Source organism: Ichthyophthirius multifiliis (assembly GCF_000220395.1).
Source record: "Ichthyophthirius multifiliis unplaced genomic scaffold scaff_1120509251339, whole genome shotgun sequence".
Classification (NCBI taxonomy): domain Eukaryota; phylum Ciliophora; class Oligohymenophorea; order Hymenostomatida; genus Ichthyophthirius; species Ichthyophthirius multifiliis.
The window spans coordinates 1-24883 of NW_004085970.1; the positions used below are offsets into that span (position 1 = coordinate 1).

The 24883-nt window shown below is 16.7% G+C and overlaps 7 protein-coding genes across 7 annotated transcripts, besides 39 other annotated features; 1 reads left to right on the forward strand and 6 right to left on the reverse strand. All coding sequences in view use genetic code 6, as the record gives it.

Annotated features, from left to right (window-relative positions):
• The first annotated feature begins 5 nt into the window (after positions 1 to 5).
• Positions 6 to 66: a microsatellite.
• Positions 67 to 414: 348 nt separating this feature from the next.
• On the forward strand, positions 415 to 1565 carry IMG5_184770 (hypothetical protein; the record flags this gene model as incomplete). Its single annotated transcript, XM_004027303.1, has 1 exon — positions 415 to 1565. A coding segment is annotated over one exon (945 nt), but the record flags the coding sequence as incomplete, so codon positions are not given.
• Positions 1513 to 1547: a microsatellite.
• An 86-nt stretch (positions 1566 to 1651) lies between the features above and the next one.
• Positions 1652 to 1688: a microsatellite.
• A 27-nt stretch (positions 1689 to 1715) lies between these two features.
• Positions 1716 to 1758: a microsatellite.
• Positions 1731 to 1797: a microsatellite.
• Positions 1747 to 1802: a microsatellite.
• Positions 1752 to 1793: a microsatellite.
• Positions 1803 to 2200: 398 nt separating the features above from the next.
• Positions 2201 to 2232: a microsatellite.
• A 328-nt stretch (positions 2233 to 2560) lies between these two features.
• Positions 2561 to 2622: a microsatellite.
• Positions 2623 to 2720: 98 nt separating this feature from the next.
• On the reverse strand, positions 2721 to 3858 carry IMG5_184780 (ibr domain protein; the record flags this gene model as incomplete). The annotated part of the gene is made up of 2 exons (XM_004027304.1): positions 2721 to 3208; positions 3305 to 3858. The coding sequence occupies 2 exons, from the start codon at positions 3856 to 3858 to the stop codon at positions 2737 to 2739; spliced, it is 1026 nt and encodes a 341-aa protein (XP_004027353.1). The 3' UTR covers positions 2721 to 2736.
• Positions 3210 to 3263: a microsatellite.
• Positions 3218 to 3299: a microsatellite.
• Positions 3261 to 3299: a microsatellite.
• Positions 3264 to 3302: a microsatellite.
• A 934-nt stretch (positions 3859 to 4792) lies between the features above and the next one.
• Positions 4793 to 4818: a microsatellite.
• A 143-nt stretch (positions 4819 to 4961) lies between these two features.
• Positions 4962 to 4995: a microsatellite.
• A 1816-nt stretch (positions 4996 to 6811) lies between these two features.
• Positions 6812 to 8035, reverse strand: IMG5_184790 (protein phosphatase 2c, putative; the record flags this gene model as incomplete). The annotated part of the gene is made up of 5 exons (XM_004027305.1): positions 6812 to 7149; positions 7216 to 7365; positions 7399 to 7580; positions 7631 to 7793; positions 7858 to 8035. 5 exons carry the CDS (start codon positions 8033 to 8035, stop codon positions 6812 to 6814), a joined length of 1011 nt encoding a protein of 336 aa, XP_004027354.1.
• Positions 7339 to 7372: a microsatellite.
• Positions 8036 to 9200: 1165 nt separating the features above from the next.
• IMG5_184800 (hypothetical protein) lies at positions 9201 to 9978 on the reverse strand. The gene is made up of 3 exons (XM_004027306.1): positions 9723 to 9978; positions 9404 to 9654; positions 9201 to 9288 (listed from the first exon to the last, which is right to left on the reverse strand). Exons 1-2 carry the CDS (start codon positions 9894 to 9896, stop codon positions 9478 to 9480), a joined length of 351 nt encoding a protein of 116 aa, XP_004027355.1. The 5' UTR covers positions 9897 to 9978; the 3' UTR covers positions 9201 to 9288; positions 9404 to 9477.
• Positions 9330 to 9395: a microsatellite.
• A 2227-nt stretch (positions 9979 to 12205) lies between the features above and the next one.
• IMG5_184810 (hypothetical protein) lies at positions 12206 to 13587 on the reverse strand. The gene is made up of 3 exons (XM_004027307.1): positions 13482 to 13587; positions 12756 to 13256; positions 12206 to 12684 (listed from the first exon to the last, which is right to left on the reverse strand). The coding sequence occupies exons 1-3, from the start codon at positions 13558 to 13560 to the stop codon at positions 12311 to 12313; spliced, it is 954 nt and encodes a 317-aa protein (XP_004027356.1). The 5' UTR covers positions 13561 to 13587; the 3' UTR covers positions 12206 to 12310.
• Positions 13582 to 13651: a microsatellite.
• A 318-nt stretch (positions 13652 to 13969) lies between these two features.
• Positions 13970 to 14017: a microsatellite.
• Positions 14018 to 14135: 118 nt separating this feature from the next.
• Positions 14136 to 14244: a microsatellite.
• Positions 14140 to 14246: a microsatellite.
• A 97-nt stretch (positions 14247 to 14343) lies between these two features.
• Positions 14344 to 14388: a microsatellite.
• A 171-nt stretch (positions 14389 to 14559) lies between these two features.
• Positions 14560 to 14605: a microsatellite.
• Positions 14574 to 14614: a microsatellite.
• Positions 14615 to 14752: 138 nt separating this feature from the next.
• On the reverse strand, positions 14753 to 17189 carry IMG5_184820 (hypothetical protein; the record flags this gene model as incomplete). Its single annotated transcript, XM_004027308.1, has 2 exons — positions 14753 to 16035; positions 16082 to 17189. The coding sequence occupies 2 exons, from the start codon at positions 17187 to 17189 to the stop codon at positions 14753 to 14755; spliced, it is 2391 nt and encodes a 796-aa protein (XP_004027357.1).
• Positions 14762 to 14801: a microsatellite.
• Positions 14799 to 14843: a microsatellite.
• Positions 14812 to 14853: a microsatellite.
• Positions 16044 to 16106: a microsatellite.
• A 405-nt stretch (positions 17190 to 17594) lies between the features above and the next one.
• Positions 17595 to 17743: a microsatellite.
• Positions 17595 to 17744: a microsatellite.
• Positions 17599 to 17745: a microsatellite.
• An 841-nt stretch (positions 17746 to 18586) lies between these two features.
• Positions 18587 to 18628: a microsatellite.
• Positions 18588 to 18621: a microsatellite.
• Positions 18629 to 20599: 1971 nt separating the features above from the next.
• Positions 20600 to 23277, reverse strand: IMG5_184830 (hypothetical protein). Its single transcript, XM_004027309.1, has 3 exons — positions 22337 to 23277; positions 20677 to 22197; positions 20600 to 20636 (listed from the first exon to the last, which is right to left on the reverse strand). The coding sequence occupies exons 1-2, from the start codon at positions 23088 to 23090 to the stop codon at positions 21437 to 21439; spliced, it is 1515 nt and encodes a 504-aa protein (XP_004027358.1). The 5' UTR covers positions 23091 to 23277; the 3' UTR covers positions 20600 to 20636; positions 20677 to 21436.
• Positions 22221 to 22279: a microsatellite.
• Positions 22255 to 22307: a microsatellite.
• Positions 22256 to 22334: a microsatellite.
• Positions 23278 to 23485: 208 nt separating the features above from the next.
• Positions 23486 to 23539: a microsatellite.
• A 322-nt stretch (positions 23540 to 23861) lies between these two features.
• Positions 23862 to 23913: a microsatellite.
• A 443-nt stretch (positions 23914 to 24356) lies between these two features.
• Positions 24357 to 24421: a microsatellite.
• The last annotated feature ends 462 nt before the right edge of the window (positions 24422 to 24883 follow it).

Below are 24883 nucleotides of genomic sequence, written 5' to 3' on the forward strand. Positions count from 1 at the left end.
AAATAATATAATATATATATATATATATATATATATATATATATATATATATATATATATATATATTGTTTATTTTAAATATTTTTGTTTACATCTTCAAAGTAAATTTTTGAACAATTAGACTAACTTTAAATATTTTACAAAATATTTTAATTAATGAATTTTTTAGCTAATTTTTAATTAACTAAAAATCTAATTTTCCCTTAAAAATCTTCAAAGAAAATTTTCTTTTATTATGGTTCAGATTTTTTTATTTTTTATTCTTAGATCTACTTCTTGATTTAGAAACTTTTCTTTTTTTTCTGAATTACCCCTACTACTATAAGCAGATGATATTTTTTTTAGCCTTTTTATTTTTGTTTAAAAAATATTTATTTTTAAACTAAAAAAACAAAACAAAAAAATTACTTTTTAATTTAAAATTTTCTATTCTTAATCCTAAAGTGAGTTTTTGAATTAATTAGCCAAATTATCATTTATAGCTTTCCCTGTTAGAAGAATCGGTCCTCCGTTTTTGAATATTTCAAGCTATTACAAAATAATGCAACAAGCATCAATTTTACTATTAATATTTCCTGAAATACTAATAGGGCATTCTTTTTAATCTCCAAAGTCTTTTTCTTTATTACTCATGATTTTAATCTATGCTCCTTTACTTTTTTACGAAATTTCTTTAATCATACACCCCTAAGCTCCAATAAGTTTTGTCACATACTTATTTGGTATCATAAACTTAATAAATAATTCATTATTTTCATGTTCCTGTTCATAGTATTTATCGATTTTCTAATAAAGTTTAATAGTCGAATTTTAAATACTTTACAATTTTCCTTTAAGTAAACAAACCACTTCATTTTATTTGAGTTATCTTAGTTTTCTATCATCATAAAATCTCAAATTTATATCAAAGTCTTTCTCCAAATTTCTCAAAAAGTCCCTTTTATTTTCCAAATATCTTTAAACTCTATTATGTAAAATAAACCTCACTTAAGTCTCTTATTCTGTATAATTTACAGGATTATTAGAATTTTCGTTTTCGGTCATTTTAGAAGCCCTCTCTTCTATTATTTAATAAATCATTTTTATTGCACTTCCGACATTTCTATATTCGCCCTCGACACTTATAGTTCTTTAAACCATTTTATTTATTGGTTAATTTGCAACTACCTTAGTCTTTGACTCCTCCATTATTTAGTTTATTTATTTACCTTTTATTCCAATCACTAAGCTAACCATATTATTTGGAACTAAACACAAAACGTTATATTGTCTATCTTTTTAGTATTTTTAGTTTATTTCTTAGAGTTTTTCATGGACTAATTTTAATAATTTCTATAGCTCTTCATACTTTTTGCTTTGATTTTTATCAGCTATTCTTACAAGGATCCCATTTAAATCTGCAATTGTAAAATTTTTATCTAATTATAATGCTTCAGATACTATTTAAGATTCATATTTTAATACTATTTCTCGCTAATCGTTTTCAAAAAATAACTCGTAATCGAATATTCTGTTTTCTTTATTTTAGTTTTCTTTATTTTGGTTTTTTTTTGGAGAACTACTTCTATTTATTTATTATTATTATTAATATTTTTTTAAAAAATATGTATATATAAATGTTTACCTGGAAACTGTAAATGAAGATTATGAACTTGATCTTGACCTTGATCTTAATCTTGATCTTGATCGCGATTTTGATCTCGATTTATTTGACATTTTTTTAGTATTTTTTTTTTTTTTTTTTAGTATTTTATTTTTATTATATATTTTAATTAATTTTTATATATATTTTTTTTTTTTTTCTCTTCTTTATTATATTGTATTATTAAATATATTTCTTATTTTTTTTTAAAAAACAAAAAAAATATAATTTACATATTAAAAAATAACTATTTAATAAATCAATTTTTTTATTTAAACAGTTTCTATTACTTTAAAAAGTTATGAAAACGTATTTTTAAGGATAATTGTTAGTTATAATTTGTAAAAATTCATATCTTCACATTAATTTTATTTAGTATAATTAAATTAATAATTTTGGTTTTTTATAATTTAATAGATATATCTAATATATTAATATAAGAAATTAAAATACAATAAATATCTTAAAATATAAAATGATTTAAAGTTTAATTTATTAATTTAATAAAATTTATTATATACTATATTTATAAGATAAATAGTATTAATAATAATTTATATATATATCTTAATAATATATATCTTAATAATTCAAAAAAATATTAAAATCATGATATTTTAAATCATTTAATTTTTTCTATTAAATACTAAATTATATCAATTATTATTTTCTTAATTGTTTATTTTTATTATAGGACAAACAAATTTGTATTTATTGATACTCTTTTATTTTCTAAATTTTAAATAGATTAATAAATATGGAAATATTATAATTATGATAAAAAAATATAAAAGAAATATATATATTTAAAATTCATATATATAGAATAACTAAGCAAAACTTTTTTTTTATATCAAAAATTTAAATTTAATATTTAAATTAAATAATCAATTACCCGAAATTATAATATATATAAATTTTATAAAAAAAAAAAAATAAGCATTTTATAAAAAAAAAAAAAAAAATCTACTTTATAAAAACTTTTTTTTTAAAAAAAATAACTTTAATTTATATCACAAGTAAGTAAAATTAAAATCTAAAATACAAAATCTAAACACATTTTTAAATTTTAATTATAATATTAAACATTTAATTCATAACTCATTATTTTCTCTTTATTATAATCTTTAATTAGCTTTGCTTATAATTCTATTTCTTTCTTTTATATACAATACAAATAAATAAATTATTCCTGGAACAAGTAAAACTGCAAAAATAACATCAAGAATGAAGCCCAAAAGAAATATAATAATTCCCAAAAAAAATAAAATATACTTAATATAACATTAACAATTTAAATAAGTACTATTTCTATATTTTCTCAACAATTCAATATAAGCGCCTAACAAAAAAGCAGGCCCACTAAACAAAAGAGCAAAAGGAAACAAAAATATAATTAATACAAATATCCAAAATCTAATACAATAGATTTTCCACATTTAAGTGTTATGAACAGTAAACCTACCATTTTATAACATAGGACATCCGAAAGGATTTAAAGCCATAGTATGCATTTAAGTATAAGTATCTCCACAAAGCCAACACCATTAATATTCACAAACAGAACTATATATATATATATATATATATATATATATATATATATTATATATATATATATTTTATTTATTTTATTATTATTTATTATTTTTTTATTATTACCATGTCATATGATTGCATCCTTCTATTTTTTAAACTAATGCTTTACATTTTCTACACCTTTAAATATCTCTTGTATTTATTAATATTGTAATTTCTTTTTCGAGAATTTAATTGCAAGAGAATTCTTCATGATAATTTCTATTACATTAAGTACATATAAATGCTTAACATTAATCACATTATATTTTTTGCTAGTTTTTGTTTTCTAATTATAATATATTTTCACAATTTATTGTCGGGCAGAATCTTTTTAATGGATCTTTTTATATATTGACCCTTTTTTGAAAATATCTAAATTTAATATATGTTTGATTATCGACATTATCTTATATAATTTAATCAGTTAGTAATTCCAAACAATGCGGACATTTCATATTTTCTACTTTTGAAATTCTAATTTCTTCATTTAAATAATTCTTAAAGCAATCCATACATATTAAATGGCATACTTTTTAGATAAAAAGCATTTAATTTTCTTCTACTTAAGATAAGCAAATCTAACAAATTTTATAAGAAGTATTCTCTTTTAAGAATTCGTCCACATTCAAATTCATCCGTAAATTTTCTATTTTTTGAAATAATTGTACAGCATTTGTTATATCAAAATTCGAACATTTTAAATGCAAATTTTTCTAACTTTTACAGATTTAACATATTTATTCATTATTTTATTCAGGTAAAAATAAATGCGTATACATATCATCATCGTCTGTTGTTAATTATAAAAAAGCTTCATCCGCACTCATACAGTTTTCACTTATAATTATAAAAAATGCATGATTTTGAAGAACTCCTGAAGTAGTTAATTATTTATATATGTTATATTAATTCATTTTCAAATTTAATTTTGCGGACATTATTTATGAATTTATTCGAATATATTAGTTTTATTGTTTACTTTCACTTGATAATATTGAGTCTATCATATCTTCGGAATCTATACGACTTTTATAATATAAATGGTGTGGGGAATTATTTAATATATTGTTTTAATAATTCGAAGATATTTAAAACGAAATATTTTCGTTATTATTCATTTTTTTTTATTATTATTCAATTTAAAGCTAGTATTCCTTTTTTTTTTTAATTTGTTAATATAAAATTATTTATAATAATAAAATATAAATATTTTATTATTTTTTTATTCATTAATAAAAATTTTTTTTTTTAAATAAAAGTATCATATAAAATTAATAAATAAGTTTGAAATTAAATTAAAATTATAGCCACATATACTTTTATTAAAGGAAAATATATAATATTTATATGATTAGAATTATAAATTGCATTAATTTTAAAAATATAAATTTTACTTATATAACATTTTTTATATGTGTTTGTTTTATAAAAATATTTTATATTTAAACAAAAATTAAAATAAAAATTGAATAATATATTTTTAAATAATAATAATTTAAAATTTATTTACTTCTAAATTATTTACATGTATATATTATATAATAATTATAAATTTATGTTTAAATGTAAATATATATATATATATATATATATATTTTATAAATTATATTGAATTTAAAACACTTTAAATATTTATGGTATAATGAAATTTTAATAAATCAAAAATAATAAAAAGCTATGAAAAGCATTAGATAATATTTTTAATTTAATTTTTTTTTAAATTTCCTATGCGTTACGATAATTATATATATTTTAATTATAATATCTTTTAAAATTAATTAATATATTAATAATAAAAGTATTTTTTATAAATAATAATAATAAAATTCTATAATTAATACAAAAGCTTTCTAAATCTAGTGTTTTATTTAATTTTTTTTAATAATAAAATTATAATTGACTACCAGAAAATAGAAAACCTAATAATAAAATAAAAGATAAGAATAATATATTTAGTATTTAAAAAATAGAAATTCTAATAATTTATATTTCATATATTAAATTTAAATTAATCTAAAAATATTTATAAAAAATTAGATTATTAAAATATAATTTATATTATAATGTTTATAGTGTACATATATAATTAAGATAATTCAGATTTTTACATATTACATAAGAATTCTCATAAAAATAATAAACTTAACAATACAATAATAGTTTTACAATTATATATAAAACACATTTAATCTATTTTCAGGTATAATTATTTTTTTAATCTAAAAAAATAAAAAAAACCTATTCAAAACATTAAAAATAATGATTTCTTAGAAAATGTATTTCAAATATTAATTTTATTCTCAGTAAAAATTTTCCTAATCTAAATAATTAAAAAATAAAGTAATAATTTTAAATATTTTATGAAGCTTTTTAGTTAATTAATATTCCATTTTTAATAATTATTTTATTAAAGATAATTTTTTAATATAAATTATATTATATTTATTTAATAATTATTAGATTAACTAAAATAAAAATATAATAATTTTCTTTTTGTTTTAATTTTTATTCAGTTTCCCTTTAATTTTTATTTTAATATATAAGTTTTTTTTAAAAAAAATAAAAAAACAATAAGAGTGACAAGTGATAGTTAAAAAATATTAAGGTTTTAGCCATTAATAATTTATAAATTATTATTGTTTTTAAATAAAAATTAATTTAATCATTAATATTAATATATTAAGTATATAAATATTATAATAATAATTATGTATTTATATTAAAAAAAATTTAAGATTTTAACCTTTTAACCCAACAAAATAAAAAAATAAAATATTAAACAAAAGAAATACAATATAAAATTGCATATCAGTACATTTGGTTTTTTTTTATTTAATTTTTAATGTATTTATTTGTTAAAGTTTAAAATAATGTTAATAAATTATTATGATAATTAAATTTTTAGAATATTAATAATAATAAATTAATTCTTATTAAAATCTAATTGAAATATTTTATATGATTATTTAATCTAATATAAATAATAATATTAGATAACATAAAAGTTATAATGTATTTTTTTAATTTTTTTAAATTTAAAGCATTCTTTTAAGTAAAGAATATTATTTATCAAAATAAAACAATGTTAAAGAAAGAATATATAATAATTTTGTGTGTATGACAATATTTAATACCAAATAAAAATTTATTAGAATAATTATAAATAAATAAATTAAGTCCTTCTTTTTTTAAAATGTTTGCAAGAAGATTTAGTACAAAATTATTATATAAATAATTTTGATTAAATAATTAAAATATGTTAATGATATTTAATTTTATAAATTATATAAAAGATAGATATATATATATATATATAAAAAATAAATAAGTAATTTATATTTTTTATTTATAAATTCACTAATTTCTATATTTTTATTAAACATATAGTTATTTTATATATTTTTATTTTAATAAAAAAAGCTAAAAAATAAAATAAATATTTTAAAATCTTTATTATTATTATATTTTTTATGTATTAATAAAAACTAATATTAACATATAGTATATATAAATCTTATTTTTATATTTTATTTTTTTCAATATATATATAAAAGATCTAAATAAAATTAATGTAAATAAAATAATTTATCAGTTTAATAATTTTAAAATAATAAAACAAAAAAATTCATAAAAATATAACGATTGCGCTAATATCATCCCTTTGATTGGCTTAACACTTAAAAAATTATTAAATAAAATATAATATAAACTTTAGAAAAAAAATAAAAAATAAATATATACTTTCTTCCACTTAAATAGAGCCCTATTTATTAAATATTTAACAGCTTCTTCCACATTTTTTTATTCGTAAAAAGGCTTAACTAAATTAACAGCTTCTTCGTTATCAATAATAGACCAAATTCCATCAGAAGCAACGATAATAAATCCATTTTATTATATTTATTAATAGTCAAATTCAATAATTTCTTTTTTTTATAAATAAAAAAAAAACAATTAAATATTATTTTTATTAGTATTTATTAATTTATTACCTGGATCGCAAACAATTCCTGCCTAAACACCTATTTTATCCCCAAAACTTCTTGTCATAGCCAAACCTGGGGCTTATTTATTTTTAAGCCAAACCCTTAAAGGCCCTTGTTTACTACCATTAACTTTTTTTTATTTTTTGCTTTTTTTTACTTTTTTTATTTTACTTAAACATTAATCTATACTTCCTCCTGCTTTAATTATTCTTTGATATTCTTATTATATATAAGGACTATGATCATTTGATAACTTTTAAATTATGTATTAATTATTTCTAAGCTTTTTTGCAAAAATAGCTCTAGAATCTCCAACATTTGCACAAAATATTTTTTTTTCTGTAATGTATATGTTACATAATGTAGATCCACTTATAATTTAAAAAAAAATATTATGTAAGTTATTAATAAAAAATAAAACCTTAAATTAACATCGAATTATCTTTACTCATTAATTAATTTATTCAAATTAGAAAAAGCTTTCTAAATGCAAACTTTTAAATTTTAGTTTTAATTTAATTAAACTTCTAAAATACTATGTAAATTCTATTTAATAAATTAAGAAACTAAATGACCATTTTCCCCTTGTTTTTATTTGTTTTTTATTAAAAAAATAAAAATAAAATAAAATATAAACTAAATAAATACCATGTCCATCACAAATCCCAAAATTAAAAATATATTAATTTTTAAGATTTTAAGGTAAAGTTATAACTTCATCTTAATTTATTTTATTTTTTTACATTTAATTAAAACCAGCAATTGATTTAGATGCAAAAATTATGTTTTTTTAATTTTCTTTTTTCTATTATTTTATTAAATGCATTGATATTTCTTTTTACATTTTCGGGAATCCTTATTCAATATAAATTTTTTATTACGTTTAAGCGTTTTCTATCAATATGCTTCTTTTTAACTATTTTAACTAAGGTTAACTATTAAATTAATTTGTAGCTTTTATATTTTCTTGTATTAAAGGTAAATTATCGAAAGAAGATCTTTTTTATTTTTTATTTATTTGTATTTTTTATTAAGTATAAACATTTCTTAAATTTTCTAATTTGTATTTTTTTTAATTTATTTTATTTTATTTTTGTTAAATAAAAAAAAAAAAACCTTCATTTTCTTTTTACTTATTAAGATTAAAATAAGAAAATTATTCATATTTTCTTTTTTTAAAAAATAAGTAATATATTATATTAGCTTATTTTATATTAAAATGAAAAATACAATAACTAGGAACATTTTCTTAATTTATTTATTTGCTGTAAAATACAATCTTTATTATTAGTTTGCTCTATATCAACTTTTATTTCTTTTTGAGATTTTCTGTTATGTTTTTCACTTATATCTAGTAACTATTTACTTTTTAAAGTATTTATAAGTTATAATAACGGAGAAATCATATTTTAGTTTTAATTCATTAATTTTTATTTGTCTATTTAGAAATAAAAATTATAAATTTTATTATATAGTTTATAATTTTAATAAAATAAAATTTTAATTTAAATTTTTATATATTTAAAATGTATTTACATCTATATATATATATAAATTTTTATATGTTAATGGCTTAAATTTTATATTTTTTTAATATTTATTTTTAAAAACTAAAAAAAAAAAAAAACTGACAAATAATTGATTATTCTTATAAATTAATTTTTTTTAAATAGAATTTTATAAAATAAATTACATAAAAATAAAAGATAAACATTAATTAATAATAAAAAAATAATTATCAATAAATTGATAATAATTAAACGAATTAAAAATATAATGCACTTAAGAACAAAAAAACAATATACAAATCATTATTGATTTAAATTAAGTTCTTAAATTTTTATTTTTCTAGCTTCTTAATCTTAATTCCTTTTTTTTTTAATTTCATTTAAAATTAAATGTTCTTAATTTTATTCATTTAAAACATTTTACAATTATCTAAAAATAAAATAAAAAATTATTATATATTATATTTGATAACATTTTTTCATCCTAAGTTGCATGATTATCGTATCTTTATTTAATAATATTCTTTTATGTTAAATATCTCATTTCTTCAGTAATTCCTTACTCTAATTCCTAAATAAATATATATAAAAATAAATAAATATTTTAATAATTTTTAATAAATATACTTTTTTAAAATAAAGTTTTATAATATATATTTTTTTAAACAATAAAATTTTTAAAATACTTATAACATATCTTTTTCCCATTCATGTCTTTCAATTTCATCTTATATAAACTATTTATTCATTTAAGAATTTTTCAGTAGATATTTTTTTTACAATATATTATTTTCTCTTTCTATTAATTCTTATTTTTTTTATTCATAATATTCTTTTCTTTCTTTTTCTAATTACAATTTTTCTTATTATTCACAATTTTCAATTTTTTTAAATTCAAAATCAACTAAAATTTTTGATATATTTTTTCCTTATTATTCTTTAAAATTATATTCGAAAAAAATAAATAAAAAAAAATGAAATTTTATTTATCTTTTTTTTATTTACATAATTTATCATATATTTTTTCTTTTTATTTTAATAAATCAACTGAATATTATTTATTTTATTTTTAAACTTCTTACTATATAAAATCTTTTTGTATTCTTTATTCGATTCCTGAGTTTTTCTTTTATGTTAAATCATTATATTTTCTTTATTTTTTATTTCCTTATATTCCATTATTATTTTATTCTTCTTTTCTTTACATCAATGCTATTTGTAATCCTACTAACTTTTTTTTATATTTTATTTGTTTTATCAATAAACAAAAACTTAATATGAATTACTGAAGAATCATCCACTTCAATTTTATTTTATTGTTTTTTTGGAATTATAGTACTTTCAGCTAACCAACCTAAATCACTCATTTTTTTTTTTTATAAAATTTGATTAATTTATTAGATAAAATATAATATAATAAATATTTATAATTATAAATAAAAAATATTAAAAAGAGAAGATAATTATTTAATATTTAAAGATGATAAAATTTTATAAATAATATATATTATAATAGCGATAATAACTTTAATAAAATATAAATATTCTAAAAAAATTCATATATATGTTAATAGTAATAAAAATAATAAAAAATATCTTAATAGTATTTTTTGTTTTATAAATTTTAAATGTATATATAACATTTTACAAATTAAAATTCTTATTTAATATTTTTATAATATATATAAATTTTTAAGATAATCATTATTCTTTTTTGTCTTATTCTTAAACACTATAGAAATCTAGAAAAAAAATAATTAGCGATTAAAATAAAATATAATAAAATACACTTTTTTATTTAGTTGGTTATATTAAAACAATTCCTAAAAAAGCAGTAAAAACACAAACAATTAAACAAACTATTAATGTTGGAATCATATATGCATACTTTTTTCTGGAAAATAATTTTATATTTAATGTGTTGGCTCAATAAAAGGCTTTTTAATATAATATTAGCTAATATATATTTTTTATTTAATTACAGTTATTAATACCCATATTAAATAATAAATATATAATAATGTTAATGTTATCATTCCTATTTATCCTATTGATTGCATACTCATTTTATTTAATATTTTTGATTATTTTTCAATATTTTTTTTTTTTACTTTATAAAAAAAAAAAAAAAATTTTAATTAATTTAATTTGAAAAAAAAGAAAAACTAAATAAATAAAATAATAAATAACCCAAAAATGAAATAAAATAAATATATACATTTTAATATCACTAAGGTAATTTAAGATTCTTCTACTACGCATAATTTCTAGGTTTTCTAGGTTAATAAAAATGTCATAAAGACTTTTGTTAGTTATTTATTTAATTATTTAAATATCACATTATTATTATGGCTTTTCGTAATATTTTCTAATTAATTCAATTTTTTAAGCAAATTTTTATATTTTTAGACTTTATTTCTTTCTAAAAGTACTATTCGTTCATTCTTTTTTCAGTTTAATTTTTTCTGTTTTCTGAGTTTTCTATTTATATTAAAAATTATTCATATTCGTTATTTTTTCTGGAGTAATTTTTTTAAATCTTTATATTACAATTTTTCAAAAAAGTAAATTTAAGCATTAAATTTCAATTTTTTTCTCTTAAAAATCTTTATTTATAAATTTCATTTAATACAAAAAAAAAATTATCTAATTTTTAATTTTTCTCTTCCTATAAAACTAAAAGTTAATTAAATTTTCGTATTTTCTTCTATTAACAATTTTAGACCAATCTTTAGATTAATCTTGATAATTTTATTTTCTGAAATCACCTTTAATATTCATCTTATTATGCTATTAAACTAAACTGTCTGTCTTTTGAATTTTTTATTTATTATTAAAGAAACGCCACCTAAGATTTTAACTAGTTTAAGCATTTTATAATTCCTTTTATTTTAATTAACCGAAAAAGTTCAATGGAAATATATTAAAGTTTTATAATTTTATTAATTTTATTTTTTTATTATTTTTGAACATTAAACTTAATTCTTTATATAAAATAAATAAATATATATATTGGTTTGTAATTTTACTTTTATATTTTACAGAACCTTTTTTTTTATTATTAAAATAGTAAATATAAATAAAAGTTCATATCTTATTTTAATTTATATTTATAAATTAAATAAATAGAAAAAATATATATTAAAAATTATTTATTTTAAGAATAAAAATATATATTAAATACATTCATTATTTAAGCCCCCTCAATTAGTCTGTTTTAAATAACACTAAAAGGTCTTATTATTTAATATTTTTTCCCTCAAATTATATAAAAAGACTTACCTGCTTTTTTAAAAAAACCAAAAGGTAAAAATATTAAAAAATAGCAATAAAGCCTTAATTTAATTTTTTTTTTTAATATATTTATATTAATTCTAATATAAATAAAAAATATTAACAAGTAGTATAGAATATATAATCTTAATATAATCCATAAATAATTTATTTATAATTGAATTATTATAATAATAAAATTTTAAATTAATATAATATTTAAAACTTTTTATATTTTATGAATATTTAAAAAATAAAAATTATACTAATATTTTTGATTTTTTTGTTTTTATTATTTATATGATAAAAAAAAAATATTATCAAATCCTAATATCATCAGTTATCTAATTAGAATCTTTTTATTTAATGAAATCTTTCTATTAATAAATATTAAATTTAGTATTTTCAGGATACCAGTTTTCATCTTTTAATAAATTTTCTTCTTATAAACTATCTTAACTTTTCCATAACTCTTTTCTACAATGAGGATTTCTAGGACTTGGGTAAGGTCTCATATCTTCCGGAATACTCATTTAGTCTTGAATAATATTAGCCTCTTACCACCATTCCTATTCATATTCAAACCAAGTATTAGGCACATTTAAATCAAAATCATTAATAGGTTTAATTGGTGGATCTGCCCAAAGGAAAATTTCCCAATGATAATCCACACTTTCTAGTACAGGTGCAAAACCTATAAATATATAAAAAAAACAAAAAAATATATATAAGTAAATATTTTATAAAATAAGTATTTTTATTTACCTACATTAAGCATTGCAATATCTTCATAAGCTTAAGAATTCCATAATACTTCCACTTTTTCACCTTTAGAATTAGTGACTACTTATCTTGCAACAAAAACTTGATTTGTCAAATAAAATATATCAAGTCCAATATTATATGCTATATAAGCAAAATCTACTTATTCTTAAGGGGATAAACCTAATTTTGTTATCCATTCAGCCTCCTTTCTTGTTATTCCAGGAACTCTTCTCATTATTTCTTCAGGGTCCATTTGACAATAACAATAATCATAACCTACTGTGGTATTGTAATACATTGATCTTATGTCTTCCATTGTATATGGACCGTCATATGTGGGTAATGGACCTGATTCTCTTACTGGATTAATATGACGAACGTTTCTGACAGGAGAATTGGGAACAGAATGTACACTATGAACATATTCGACTATTTCTTCATTTTTTGGTAATGTTCTTGGCACGTAATAATCTTTATATCTGTTTGGATTATATGGACCGGCTTTTTATAATTTTTATATAAAAAAAATCTTAATTAAAATGATTTATATCATTATTTTTATTATTTTAAAAGCTCAATAAAAAAAAATATTAAAGTTAACATTTTTTTTAAAAAAATACTTTTTAAAAATTACAGAAAAATAAAAAAATAATGCCATTAATAAAAAAAATATTAAAAAAAAATAAGAATAAACTTTGATAATTAATATATATATCTTTTATTTACAGAAACCGCTACTGAAACTCTATGTTTTAGTTGAATGAATCTGCTTTAAAGGTTAAGTTAAAAATTTCTTTAGGAACATTTGATATATTTTTTGTTTTCTTATATATAATGAATATTTATATAAATATATATATATATATATATATATATATATATATATATCTATATATTTATTATAAGAAATATTTTTTTTTTTTTTTTATTTTTAAAAATAAATATATATATTTTTTTTTATATACTTTTTATTGATATTTGATTTTATATTATTAATGAAATAAAAATTATATTCTTCAGATTTTTATTTAAATAATCTTATTATAATTATATTATTTTATTTTATTTTTTTTAAATATATTATAAAATATTAGAATTTTATGAAATATTTGTTTTAATAAAAATACATAATAATAAATAAATATATAAGTAAAAAAGATTAATAAAATAAATTTTATCAAATTAAATCTAAATCTTCTTCATCTATAGCTTCGAAATCTTCTTCAATATTTTCTTCAAAATCTTCTTAATAACTTTATTCATTATTTTTATTATAATTATTTTAAACTTTCTCCTACTTAATCTATTAAATCGGTTATAATTTTTTATTTTTGTCCCCAAAATCATCTTTTTTATTATTATTTTCATAAATATCATTATCATCTTTTTTTTTTTCAAAAGCATCTTTTTTTTTTTCAAAAACATCATTTTTTTTTCCAAAAGCATCATTTTCTATTCCTAAAACATTTTTTTTTTTCCCAAAAACATCATCTTATTATTTACCTTTACTATCTTAAAAATCATCAATTTCATCACTTAAATCAAATTCGTATGCAAAACCACTTTTTTATTCTTTTTTAGGCTATATTTCTTATTTTTTTTCTTCTTCTTTTTTTTTTTTATCATCTTTTTTATTAAATATATCATCATCTTCATCAAAAAAGTCATATTTTTTCACTTATTATTTAATTGGTTATATTTAATTTTTATTCTCTTTTTTTCCTAAAGAATCATACTTTTTGTTTAATGAATTTAATTTTTTACTTTAAATATCATTATCATTTTATTCTTTTTTTCCATAAAAATCATCTTTTTTCTCTAAAGGATCAATTTTTTTGCCTAAAGGATCAAATTTTTTGTTTGAAAAATCATCTTTTTTTCCATATAATATATGATCTTCATCTTCTTCGTCTTTTTTAGAAAAAGAATCGAATTTTTTTGCAAATGGATTATTATTTTTTTTATTTAATAAATCATCTTTTTTTCCAAAAAAAGAATCAATTTTTTTTCTTAAAAATCATCTTTAATTTCTTAAAAATCATCTTTTTTTCATCCGTTTTTTTCTTTCTTCCGTTTTTTTTTTTCTTCTTCTTTTTTTACCGAAAAATCATCTTTTTTCTTTTTTTCATAATCTAATGGTTAGCCTTTATTTTAATAATCATTATTATTATTACTATTATAATTCTTATTTTTATTTTCAATAGGAGAATCATGAATATCTTCAAAGATATATTAATTATTTTTTATTTTTATTTTTAATAAATATCAGGAATTTCCAATAAATTTTTATTTGAAAAAACATCATTTTTTCCTTCCTAAGAAACATCCGTATTAATTTATTATTGTAATTATTCGCTTTATTTATAAAAATTACTTTTATTTTTCTCCAAATTATCTAATAAATCTTTCTTATCACTTATAGGTCGGGTAGGACTTTAAGTCTTTTTAATAACAAAATCTTCTGTATTTTTCCTATTTCTTGACCTTTCTACTTCAGTAAAAACTCTCAATCTTGAATTTGTTAATTAATTATTTTCAACTGATTTTTCTTATTCTTTTGATTATTACATTAATTTTTGTTCATATTTTAAATAATCCATTTCTTCACGAAATGATTCTTCTATTAGATTTTTATCATTAAAAAAAAATTATTTTTATCCAAAATTATTATTTTAAAGATCAAAAATTTTATAATTTTATAAAGAATTATTTTTATCCAAGTAATCATTTTCTCTTTAAAACATTTAAATTTATTTATTTCTTTTATTTTTAAGATCTTCTAGTTCTTTCTAAATAAAATTTTAATTATTCATACTATTTCTATTTTCATTATTATTATTATATAACTATTAATTTTAATTAAATTATTATTATTATTATTTTTAAGAAATTAATTCTTAATTTTACATTTACACTTTTCTATATTCTTTAATTTTCGTTTCTAATTCTTCTATTTTGTCCTAATAACCTTAAATATCATTATTATAATTTTTTAATTAATCAATTTAATTCATTTTAATTTATTCGCTCATTTTTTTACTTTCGTCTAAAGCATTTTTATAGAAATTTATTTCTTCTTCTTTTATTTTTATCTTTTATTCATAATTTTTTATTATTTCTTAATCTCTTCTATATGATTCTGATACATTTCTCATATTTTCCCTTATTTAATTTATTTCGATTTCGAATTCTTTCTTTTTCCTTTTTGTTTCGTGTAAATCTTCCGTTAATTTTCTATTATCCTCAGCTAGTTTTTTATTTTATTCAGTAAATTAATTTACTGTATCCTTTAATATAAAAAAAATAAATATTATTTATTTAAATACAAAAAAATACTTTCATTTATTTAATCTTATATAAATCTTCATCAAGAATTTTTTTTTTTTCCAATAATTCCAATTTTTCAACCTCAAGTTCTCTATGAGCTTCTAATTTACTATAAGCAATATCATTATTATATTTCTTTTCAATAATTAATTAACTATCTTCTGCTTTTTTTATTTTTTCTTTCAATTCTTTCTCCAAATTTGTAATTTTAGCCTTTCCCAATTTCTCACTTTCCTCATTTAAAGCTTTTTGTTTTTCAATTTATTCTTCCCTGAGTCTAATTAATTCGAAGTCCTTTAAAATTTTTTATCTATGTCCATGATTTAAGCTCTCTATTTCTTTCATTTTCTAATTACATTTTTCGAAAATATCCTTTTCTCTATCCCTTAATTTGGCTAATTTTTCCATATAATTTTTCTCTAAATCTTCTCTATAATCCTACATTACTTTTCTGTTTTTTTCTTACTCTTCCATTCGAATTTGGCTAATTTCGAATTCGCGAATTCTTACAATTTCTGTATTCATTTCAGCTTTCATTCGAATTTCAAAATCTCTTTTATATTTTTAAAGTCTTTCTTCCATATCTCCTTAAGTATAACAACTTATTTCTTTTACTTTTTCTTTAAATTAATTATCTACAGAATTTAAACGCTGCTCTAAATTAAAAACTGCATCTGCGTGTTCTGTTTGTGTACTTGAATTGTTTTTAGAAACTCTTTTTTCTGGTTTTAAATGAATTTATATAAGATTTTCTAATAAACTTTCTTTCTAATTTATTTCTTCTATATTCATTATATCCTAAATTTCTTAACGAATCAATGTTTTTTGTGCAAATCCACTTTCTGGTAAATATATACTTTGAGAATAATGGAATTATTCGTAATCCATATATTCATTTATTAGACTTGCTAATAAACGCTTTCTTAATTATTTTTAATTGTCTAACTATTGTATTTATAAATTTTATTATTTTTAGGATTGAACTAATTTCTCCATCATTTTATGACGGAGCTGAGTTTTGACTTAATCTAAAACTCCAGTATTTTTAAAACTTTAAAATAGTTTTTCTTTGTAGTTATCAATGCTTTCATCATTTTGGTTATTCATTTTTTAATAAATTAGTTTTATTTTTTTTATAAATATAAGTCCTTTTTTTATTTATATGTATATATATATTTATTTTTTAAATAAATACATAAAAATTTTAAAATATCAAGTTTTTTTTTTTTAAATATATATATATATATTTTTTTTTTGAATTTTTATTTTATTAATTAAATTATATAAAAAATTAATTATTTATTAAAAACATATTTAAAAAATATAAAATTTATTTTATAAAAAATGTTTATAAAATATAAAATATCTAGAATTTATTAAAAATATTGTTAAAGATTTTATTTATTTTAATATAAAAAATTAGATATTATATTTATTCTCATACATTTAGTCTTAGTTTATATTATTTTTTAAAAAATAATAAATAAATAATAATTTTAATATAAATTATAATTTATTTATTTTATTTTTATTTATTTTATTTTATTTTTTTTTACATTTTTTATTTATTTTTATTTTATTATATTATATTTATTTGATTTTTTTATTAAATTTTATATTTAATTTTTTTTATCTATATTTTATTTTTTTAATTTTTATTTTTGTCAACAATTATATTTCTTATATTTATCTTAACATGTTTATATATTATTTTTTTTATATATAATTAGTTTAAAAAAACATTTTATTTTAATATAAAAATATAAAATTTTCATTTTTATTATTTAATAAATTATCTTTACAATTATTTTTGTCTTTTTAAAAATAATAAATAAAATTATTTGCTTAATTTCCTTTCATATATTATATTTCACATTATTTTTTATTTATTATTTATATTTATATATAAATTTACTTCCTTTATTTGCATTAAATCTCTTTATTTTATTTAATAAATATATTTTTTATTCTTTTATTTTTTCCAACTTAGTAAAATATATTGAAATTGCATTAATAACAATATATTTTTTGTTATTTATACAATATTATAAAAAACTACTTAAAAAATTAAAATATGAACAATTTATATTTTTCTCATATTTAATTTTTATAAATAAATAATTATTTATTTTCTTTTAGTTAAGTTAAATTAAATATGATATTTATTTATTATAATGAAATATAACTTCAAAATATATAAATAAATATCTTATAATTTATTAAAAATATTATCATATTCCATGTTTTTTATAATTTGTCACAATAATATTTATTTTTTGTAGCATTTTTTAATATTTTTTAATAATTTTTATTATATAATTAATATTATATTATTCAAATCTTTTAATTAATTATTATTTTTCAAATATTTGATCTTTTTAAAATACTCATTTATATAAATAAAATAGTTATTTAAGCCTTAAACTATAAATGAATCTAATTTTAATTAGAATTATTATAAAAATTTAGATAATATTTACTTTAAACAATATTGTTTATTTAAATTTAGATTTTATATATTTGTTAGTTTTATATATTTTAATTTTTTATTAAAATAATCATTTTTATAATATAATTTATATTTTTTTTTTTTTTTTTTTTAGATTTTTTTTTTTTTATATAATTCATATTAGAAAGTTTTAAAGAAATGTCAAATAAACTAATATTTATAAAAGAATTATTTTAAATATAAAAAATATTTTCTATAAAATAATAAAATATTTAAATTTAAAATAAAACTTGAATTATAGTGCATTTACAATAAATTTCAAATTATTATCTTCTTTGTTAATACAATAAGAATTAGCATTAATAAGTAAAAAAATAGAATAATTTTAAAGTGTAAAATATAATATCATAGAAATTATAAAAAACTTATACAGTCTTCTGACAAATGGGTAGAAGTAAATAAAATCTAGAAAAGGTAATACGTTTCAAAAGTATTAGAATTAATATATGAAAATAATTAATGATAGATAAATTTTTATAAAGTACCTAAATATTTACAAAAAATCTAAATCAAAAATTAAAACTCAGTTATAAAATATTAAACTAATATAAGGCGATAATTCAAGATAAATTAAAAAAATATTAATTAAAGTTATAACTTTATTTTTAAATTAATATTAGATATAATGTATGATTATAATTTAATTTTTATTGATAAAACTATGATTTTTTTAGATTAAAAAAAACGCATATATATAAATAAGTGAAAAAATGGTTTTAGAAAAAAAAAAAAATTATAAAAAATTAATAATTCTTAGGTATGTTATATACTAAGGAAATTCAGGATATTAAATAATTAGATAATGGGATATATATAATTTAAAAGAAAAAATTAATTGATTTTTGTTCATTCTTTGAAGTATTACTAAAAGGAGTTAGAAAAAAAAATTTAGAGTATGTATTAAATATATAGATTACTAAAGATTTTATTGAAAAACAATAAATATATATAAAAAATATTTATAATAATAAGTTAAATTTATTAAATATAAAAATAATGATATATATAATTATAATATAATATATTATCAAAAATAAAAATTCAAAGCAATTAAATTATATTGAAATTAATTAATTATATATATATTTTTATATATAAAAATAATATTTTTTATTTTATTTTTTTAATAAAAAGTTATTATAATTATTAAATTGTTATAATAAATAATAATAAAATATAAGATAAAAAACATATATCGATTATAAAAAAATTTTATAAAATTTTATATATATATAAAAAAAATAAACTAAATAAAATAATACAAAAAATGTCAAAATTATTTCATATCTTCCCCTCTCAAAAAAAATCACATACATGAATTAAAAATCTATTTAGCTTTATAACATCTATCCTAATTAGTTTCGCACCATGTACTAATACTAATTTCCTCCAAAAGTACTTTAAAATTACTACTCTATAATAGTTATCCAAATCCATTATCTAAATTATCAAGTGCATTACCTTTATTACTAAAAGCAATATCTACCATAATATTCTAAATACACAAGGGTAATTCATTTTCATCAAAACCATAATATTATTATACTTAATAATGTTTTCTTTAATATAGGTGTTGAAAATTTATTCAGCTTAAGTTTAAGAGAATGGAATTTAATTTGTTTGCATATTTTCGAAATCTATTCCTTATTAAATTAAAATATTCTAGACTTCAGTTAAAGTTAAATTCGGGGTCAAAATATTTATAGATTAGTCAGATATTAATGTCATTAGCTTTGAGATATTTTCCTATTACATTATAAAATCGCTCATTTAAATGCACTAACATTTTGAATTTTCATTTTAACTTTATTTATCATTCATCTATTAGGCCTATTCTGAATATTAATCAGATAAACTATCTGTAATATCGAATTATTTATCCGTTTCTTATACTTATATTATTTTTATTTAAGTTATTTTATAAGACTCGAATTCATTATTATGATTTTCATCGCATTTTTTTATTTCTATATTTCTTTGAGGACTACTTCCTTATATATGGAATCTTTATCTTTAATGACTTTCTTAAAACTAGGTAAAATAACCTATATTTTTCATTAAAAAATAAAATATAAAAAATATTACATCAATAAATCCATTCCCAACATATTTTTAAACTAAACCTTAAAAAATTAAATTTATTACGAATCTAAATCTCTACCACAAATTTAGGCCACAAAATATAGTCTTTTATTTCCTTTTAAAGATTAATTTCCATTAAAAAACGCTTTCTCTACATCTTCCAATATTTCCTACTTAATTTCTGTATCCCAATTCTCAAAACAATTTACTTCGATATCTATACTCATTAATTCTTATGTTTAAACCTTAGTATTTCTTCTTGTTTCAAATTATCCCAAATTAACATCCAAAATACCTTCGCAAACAAAATCTTTACACTAGTTTTCTTCTTAATCTGATTACAAATTAACCTTTCGATTATAAAGAGTTTTTAAAAAATTATTATCTTTCGCAAACTCTATCAAGCTTTACGGATTTATTCCTTTATTATCTATTTAGGCATCATATTAAGCCAAAATAATACTCAAAATAAACACAAGTTCCCCTTTTTTCTCATCCAAAAAGCTCCTAGACAAATCCAGATTTGAACAATCAACCAAATCTCCGCTAACTCCTACTAATAGATCCTAAAAAAAACTTATGGAACATTACTTTTCCTAAACCAAACTAATATTCTACCACATAGTATTTTTTTATGAAAAGCTTTTCAAAAAACCAACCTAATAATGCTAATTAATCACCTCTCCATCTTCTACAGACGGACAAACACCCTATTCATATTAGGCATAATCCTTATTTTATTATTCTACGAGTTCCTTTAAGGTCAAAGCAGAAGCGGAAGTCCCTAGAGAGTCACAAATTCCATTTTTAGGATATATAGATTTAACATTACTACATATAATACACTCTGTATGTCCTTTTCCCTAACATTTTTAACAAGAAAAATGACAAATTTCGCATTTAAGAGTTTCAAAATCCCAATAATATCCCAAAGAACATTCATCGCACTAATTTAGGGTATTACATTATAAGCAGTTTTATTTACAAGACTAGCATTCTTTATCTTCTGGGTTATAAAATTAGGAAATAGTACATCTATTTTAAATATTTTACTCATTTTCAGCTTCATCTTATTAATAGATATCAAGAGTTTACTAGCATTAAAATTTATTATCTTCTTATACTGGAGAATAACCTTCGGGACATTAAGTATAGCAATTATATTTAAAATTAAAAGTCTAAATATAAAATTTAAAATCATCTTTACATTTATCACAATTTTCAGACGTATCACTACACGATTCACAGGAAAAAAAACATGTAATTTATTCATCGATCTCCTATTCAGGATTATTATTTTCTACAATATCTTCTTGTTTGTACATACAAAAACCGTCTGAGAGCTCGTATTATAAAGGATTATTGCATTCAATGCAGTCACTATTAGTTTCTCCAGTACATTTAGAACAAGATGAATGACATTATTAACATTTATAAGGATATTCGGTAGATCTAAAAAATCCATCAGGACATTAATCATCTTTACATCCAGTATTTAATGGAGCTTATGAACAAGTATTATTACTTTTAAAAAAAATTAAAATAAAAAATATATTAATATATGAATAAATGAATAAATAAATATATATATATATATAAATATATATTTATATTCTATAAATCTATATATATATTTGTATTTGTATATATATTTTTATATTACTTTAGTGTAAATCCATCAAAGCATTAATTACAAGTATTTTCTTAAGTACATTTTTTACAATATTACGGGCATTAAATACACTTATCATCTGTTAAAAATTATCCATCTATACATTTTAAACAAGCCTTTGACGTTTATATATAATCTTTTGGACATTTACTTTTACATTTGCCATCTAAATTGAAAAATCCTTTATAACATTATTAACATTTAAATTCATCGTCTTAAGAATCATTAATACACATAGAACAATTTACAGGGCAAACTTTACATTAACCATTTTCAAATAAAAATCCTTTTTGGCATTCAAAACACTTTGATTAGTCTTTTTAACAACGGAAGCATCCAGGCAATAATGTGCAGGAAGAACCTCCACAAACTTCAGGAAAACCTTAAGAAGGGGATTGCAATAATTTAGATTAAGTAAATGTATCAAATAGTGAGTTTACAGGAATTTAATCATCAGGATTATTGCAATTCCATATTTTTTAGAAAGCTTCTACTACTTTTTAAGATAAATCATAAGAATTTTTAACTGTGAAAAGGTTATTTTTATTATCATATATAATTCTTTATTAATCTTTTAAAAGCTTAGATTATTAAGGACTGCTACAACCAAAGTAATTTCCTTTACAAAGCTTGCAATTTTCATAAGATTCACCTAACATTTATAATACTTCTTCACTTGCACATTATGAATCCTTTTTACTTTATTAAATATATATATAATATTGAGGAAGTCCTACAAATCCATAATTCATTTCTAATTTTTAATTTAAGATTTAAAATGTCTTCTCGATCTCTATAAGAGTATGAGATTCTAAATATATAGAGTTATATATTGAAGGACCTGTTTGGGAAGCATAATCTAAATTTATGGCGTTTTAGATTAATTTTACATCGCAACATTAGTGAGCTGCTTCCAATATTTACAAATTTAAAGGTTCGGCATTATTTTATTTACCACATGCAGTATCTGATATTATTTATTGAATGCGCTGCTAGTGGGTATTAGTTAGAAATATTAAGAATACTAATAGTATTATTATTAAGTCTTGTTTTTATTTTTTCATTATACTTTTTTTATATTTTGGGTTTTATATTTTTATTTATTTTATTTATTTATATTGTTTAGTTTTTTTGATTAGTTTTTTTTAATTTTTTATATTTTATTAACTTTTTTTATAATATTAATTATTTTTACTAGAACCATGCAATATTTTCATATCTCTATTTTATTTAGAATATAACAATAATTTAATTGAAAAAAATAAATATTTAAATTATTTGATATTTAATTCATAAATTAAAAAATCCTATTAAAGCAATAAAATAAATTTAATAATTATTTATGAATTAACTTTGACTTATATTAAGATAAAGATTTTATAAAATTTATTGAGTAGAATTAATCTTTATTTGCTTTCAATGTTAATTTTGGCTATTATTATTTTATATATAAGTAACTATATATATTTTTATTTATATGGAATTTAATTAATGATGGATGTTATATTCTCTAAAATATTTTAAATATTAAATTATTATTTATTTTAAATACTTTATATTAATATTTAATATGTGATATATTTCAAGTCTTAAATATAATTTAATATTACGTAAATTTATATATATTATATAAAGATTGCGTTTACTATAAAAATTTATAAAAAACTTTTAAATATTTTTGTTTTTATTTAATGTCACAAGGTATTTTATTAATTATTAAATATAAATGAAAGATCATTAAAAATAAAATAAAAAATTTATTTATCTTTATAAATTTAGAATTATACCCATATTATAGTCTTTTTTTACGTACTTTAGATGTTTTCCATATTTTTTTCTTATTATAAATTTAAATAGAGAAACAGCAATTATTTTTTTAAACTGAAATTTTATACTTAAAAAACTAAAACAAAACCTAATAAAATAAATTAAATTTTAAATTAATATATTTAAAAATAAAAAAATTTAATATATAAAATAAAACTAAGAATATAAATTAAAAAACATTTACTTTATTATTTTAAAAAAATTAAATATTTAATTTTAAAACAATAATAAATATTTAGTTTTTAAAAATAAGAAAAATGAAACTTTTTTTAAATTTGCTATTTATAAAAAAAAAAATTAAATTAAAAAATTATTATCTTTTTAAAAATATTATAAATATATATTTAATGAAATTATATTAAATTTATTATTAATATGTTCTAATATAATATTAAAGAAAAATTATTTGATTAAAGTTACAAAATTAATATTTAAAATTTTAAATTATTATTGATAAAAAAATCATTTAATATATAATAATATAAATACAATAAAAAACCATAAATATTAAATATTTTTTAGATTTTTTAATTAAAATTTCATCAATAATTCATTCATAATCTAAATAACTCAATTTAAGTATCCTTAAAGTTTTCTGAAAAATAGTCAGATTTATTTTTTATAGATTTTTTAGGTGCTTTAATCATCTCAGATTCCACAAATTTAATTCTTTTTTATTTAGGAGTAGAAGGCGATTCATAGTCAGTTTTC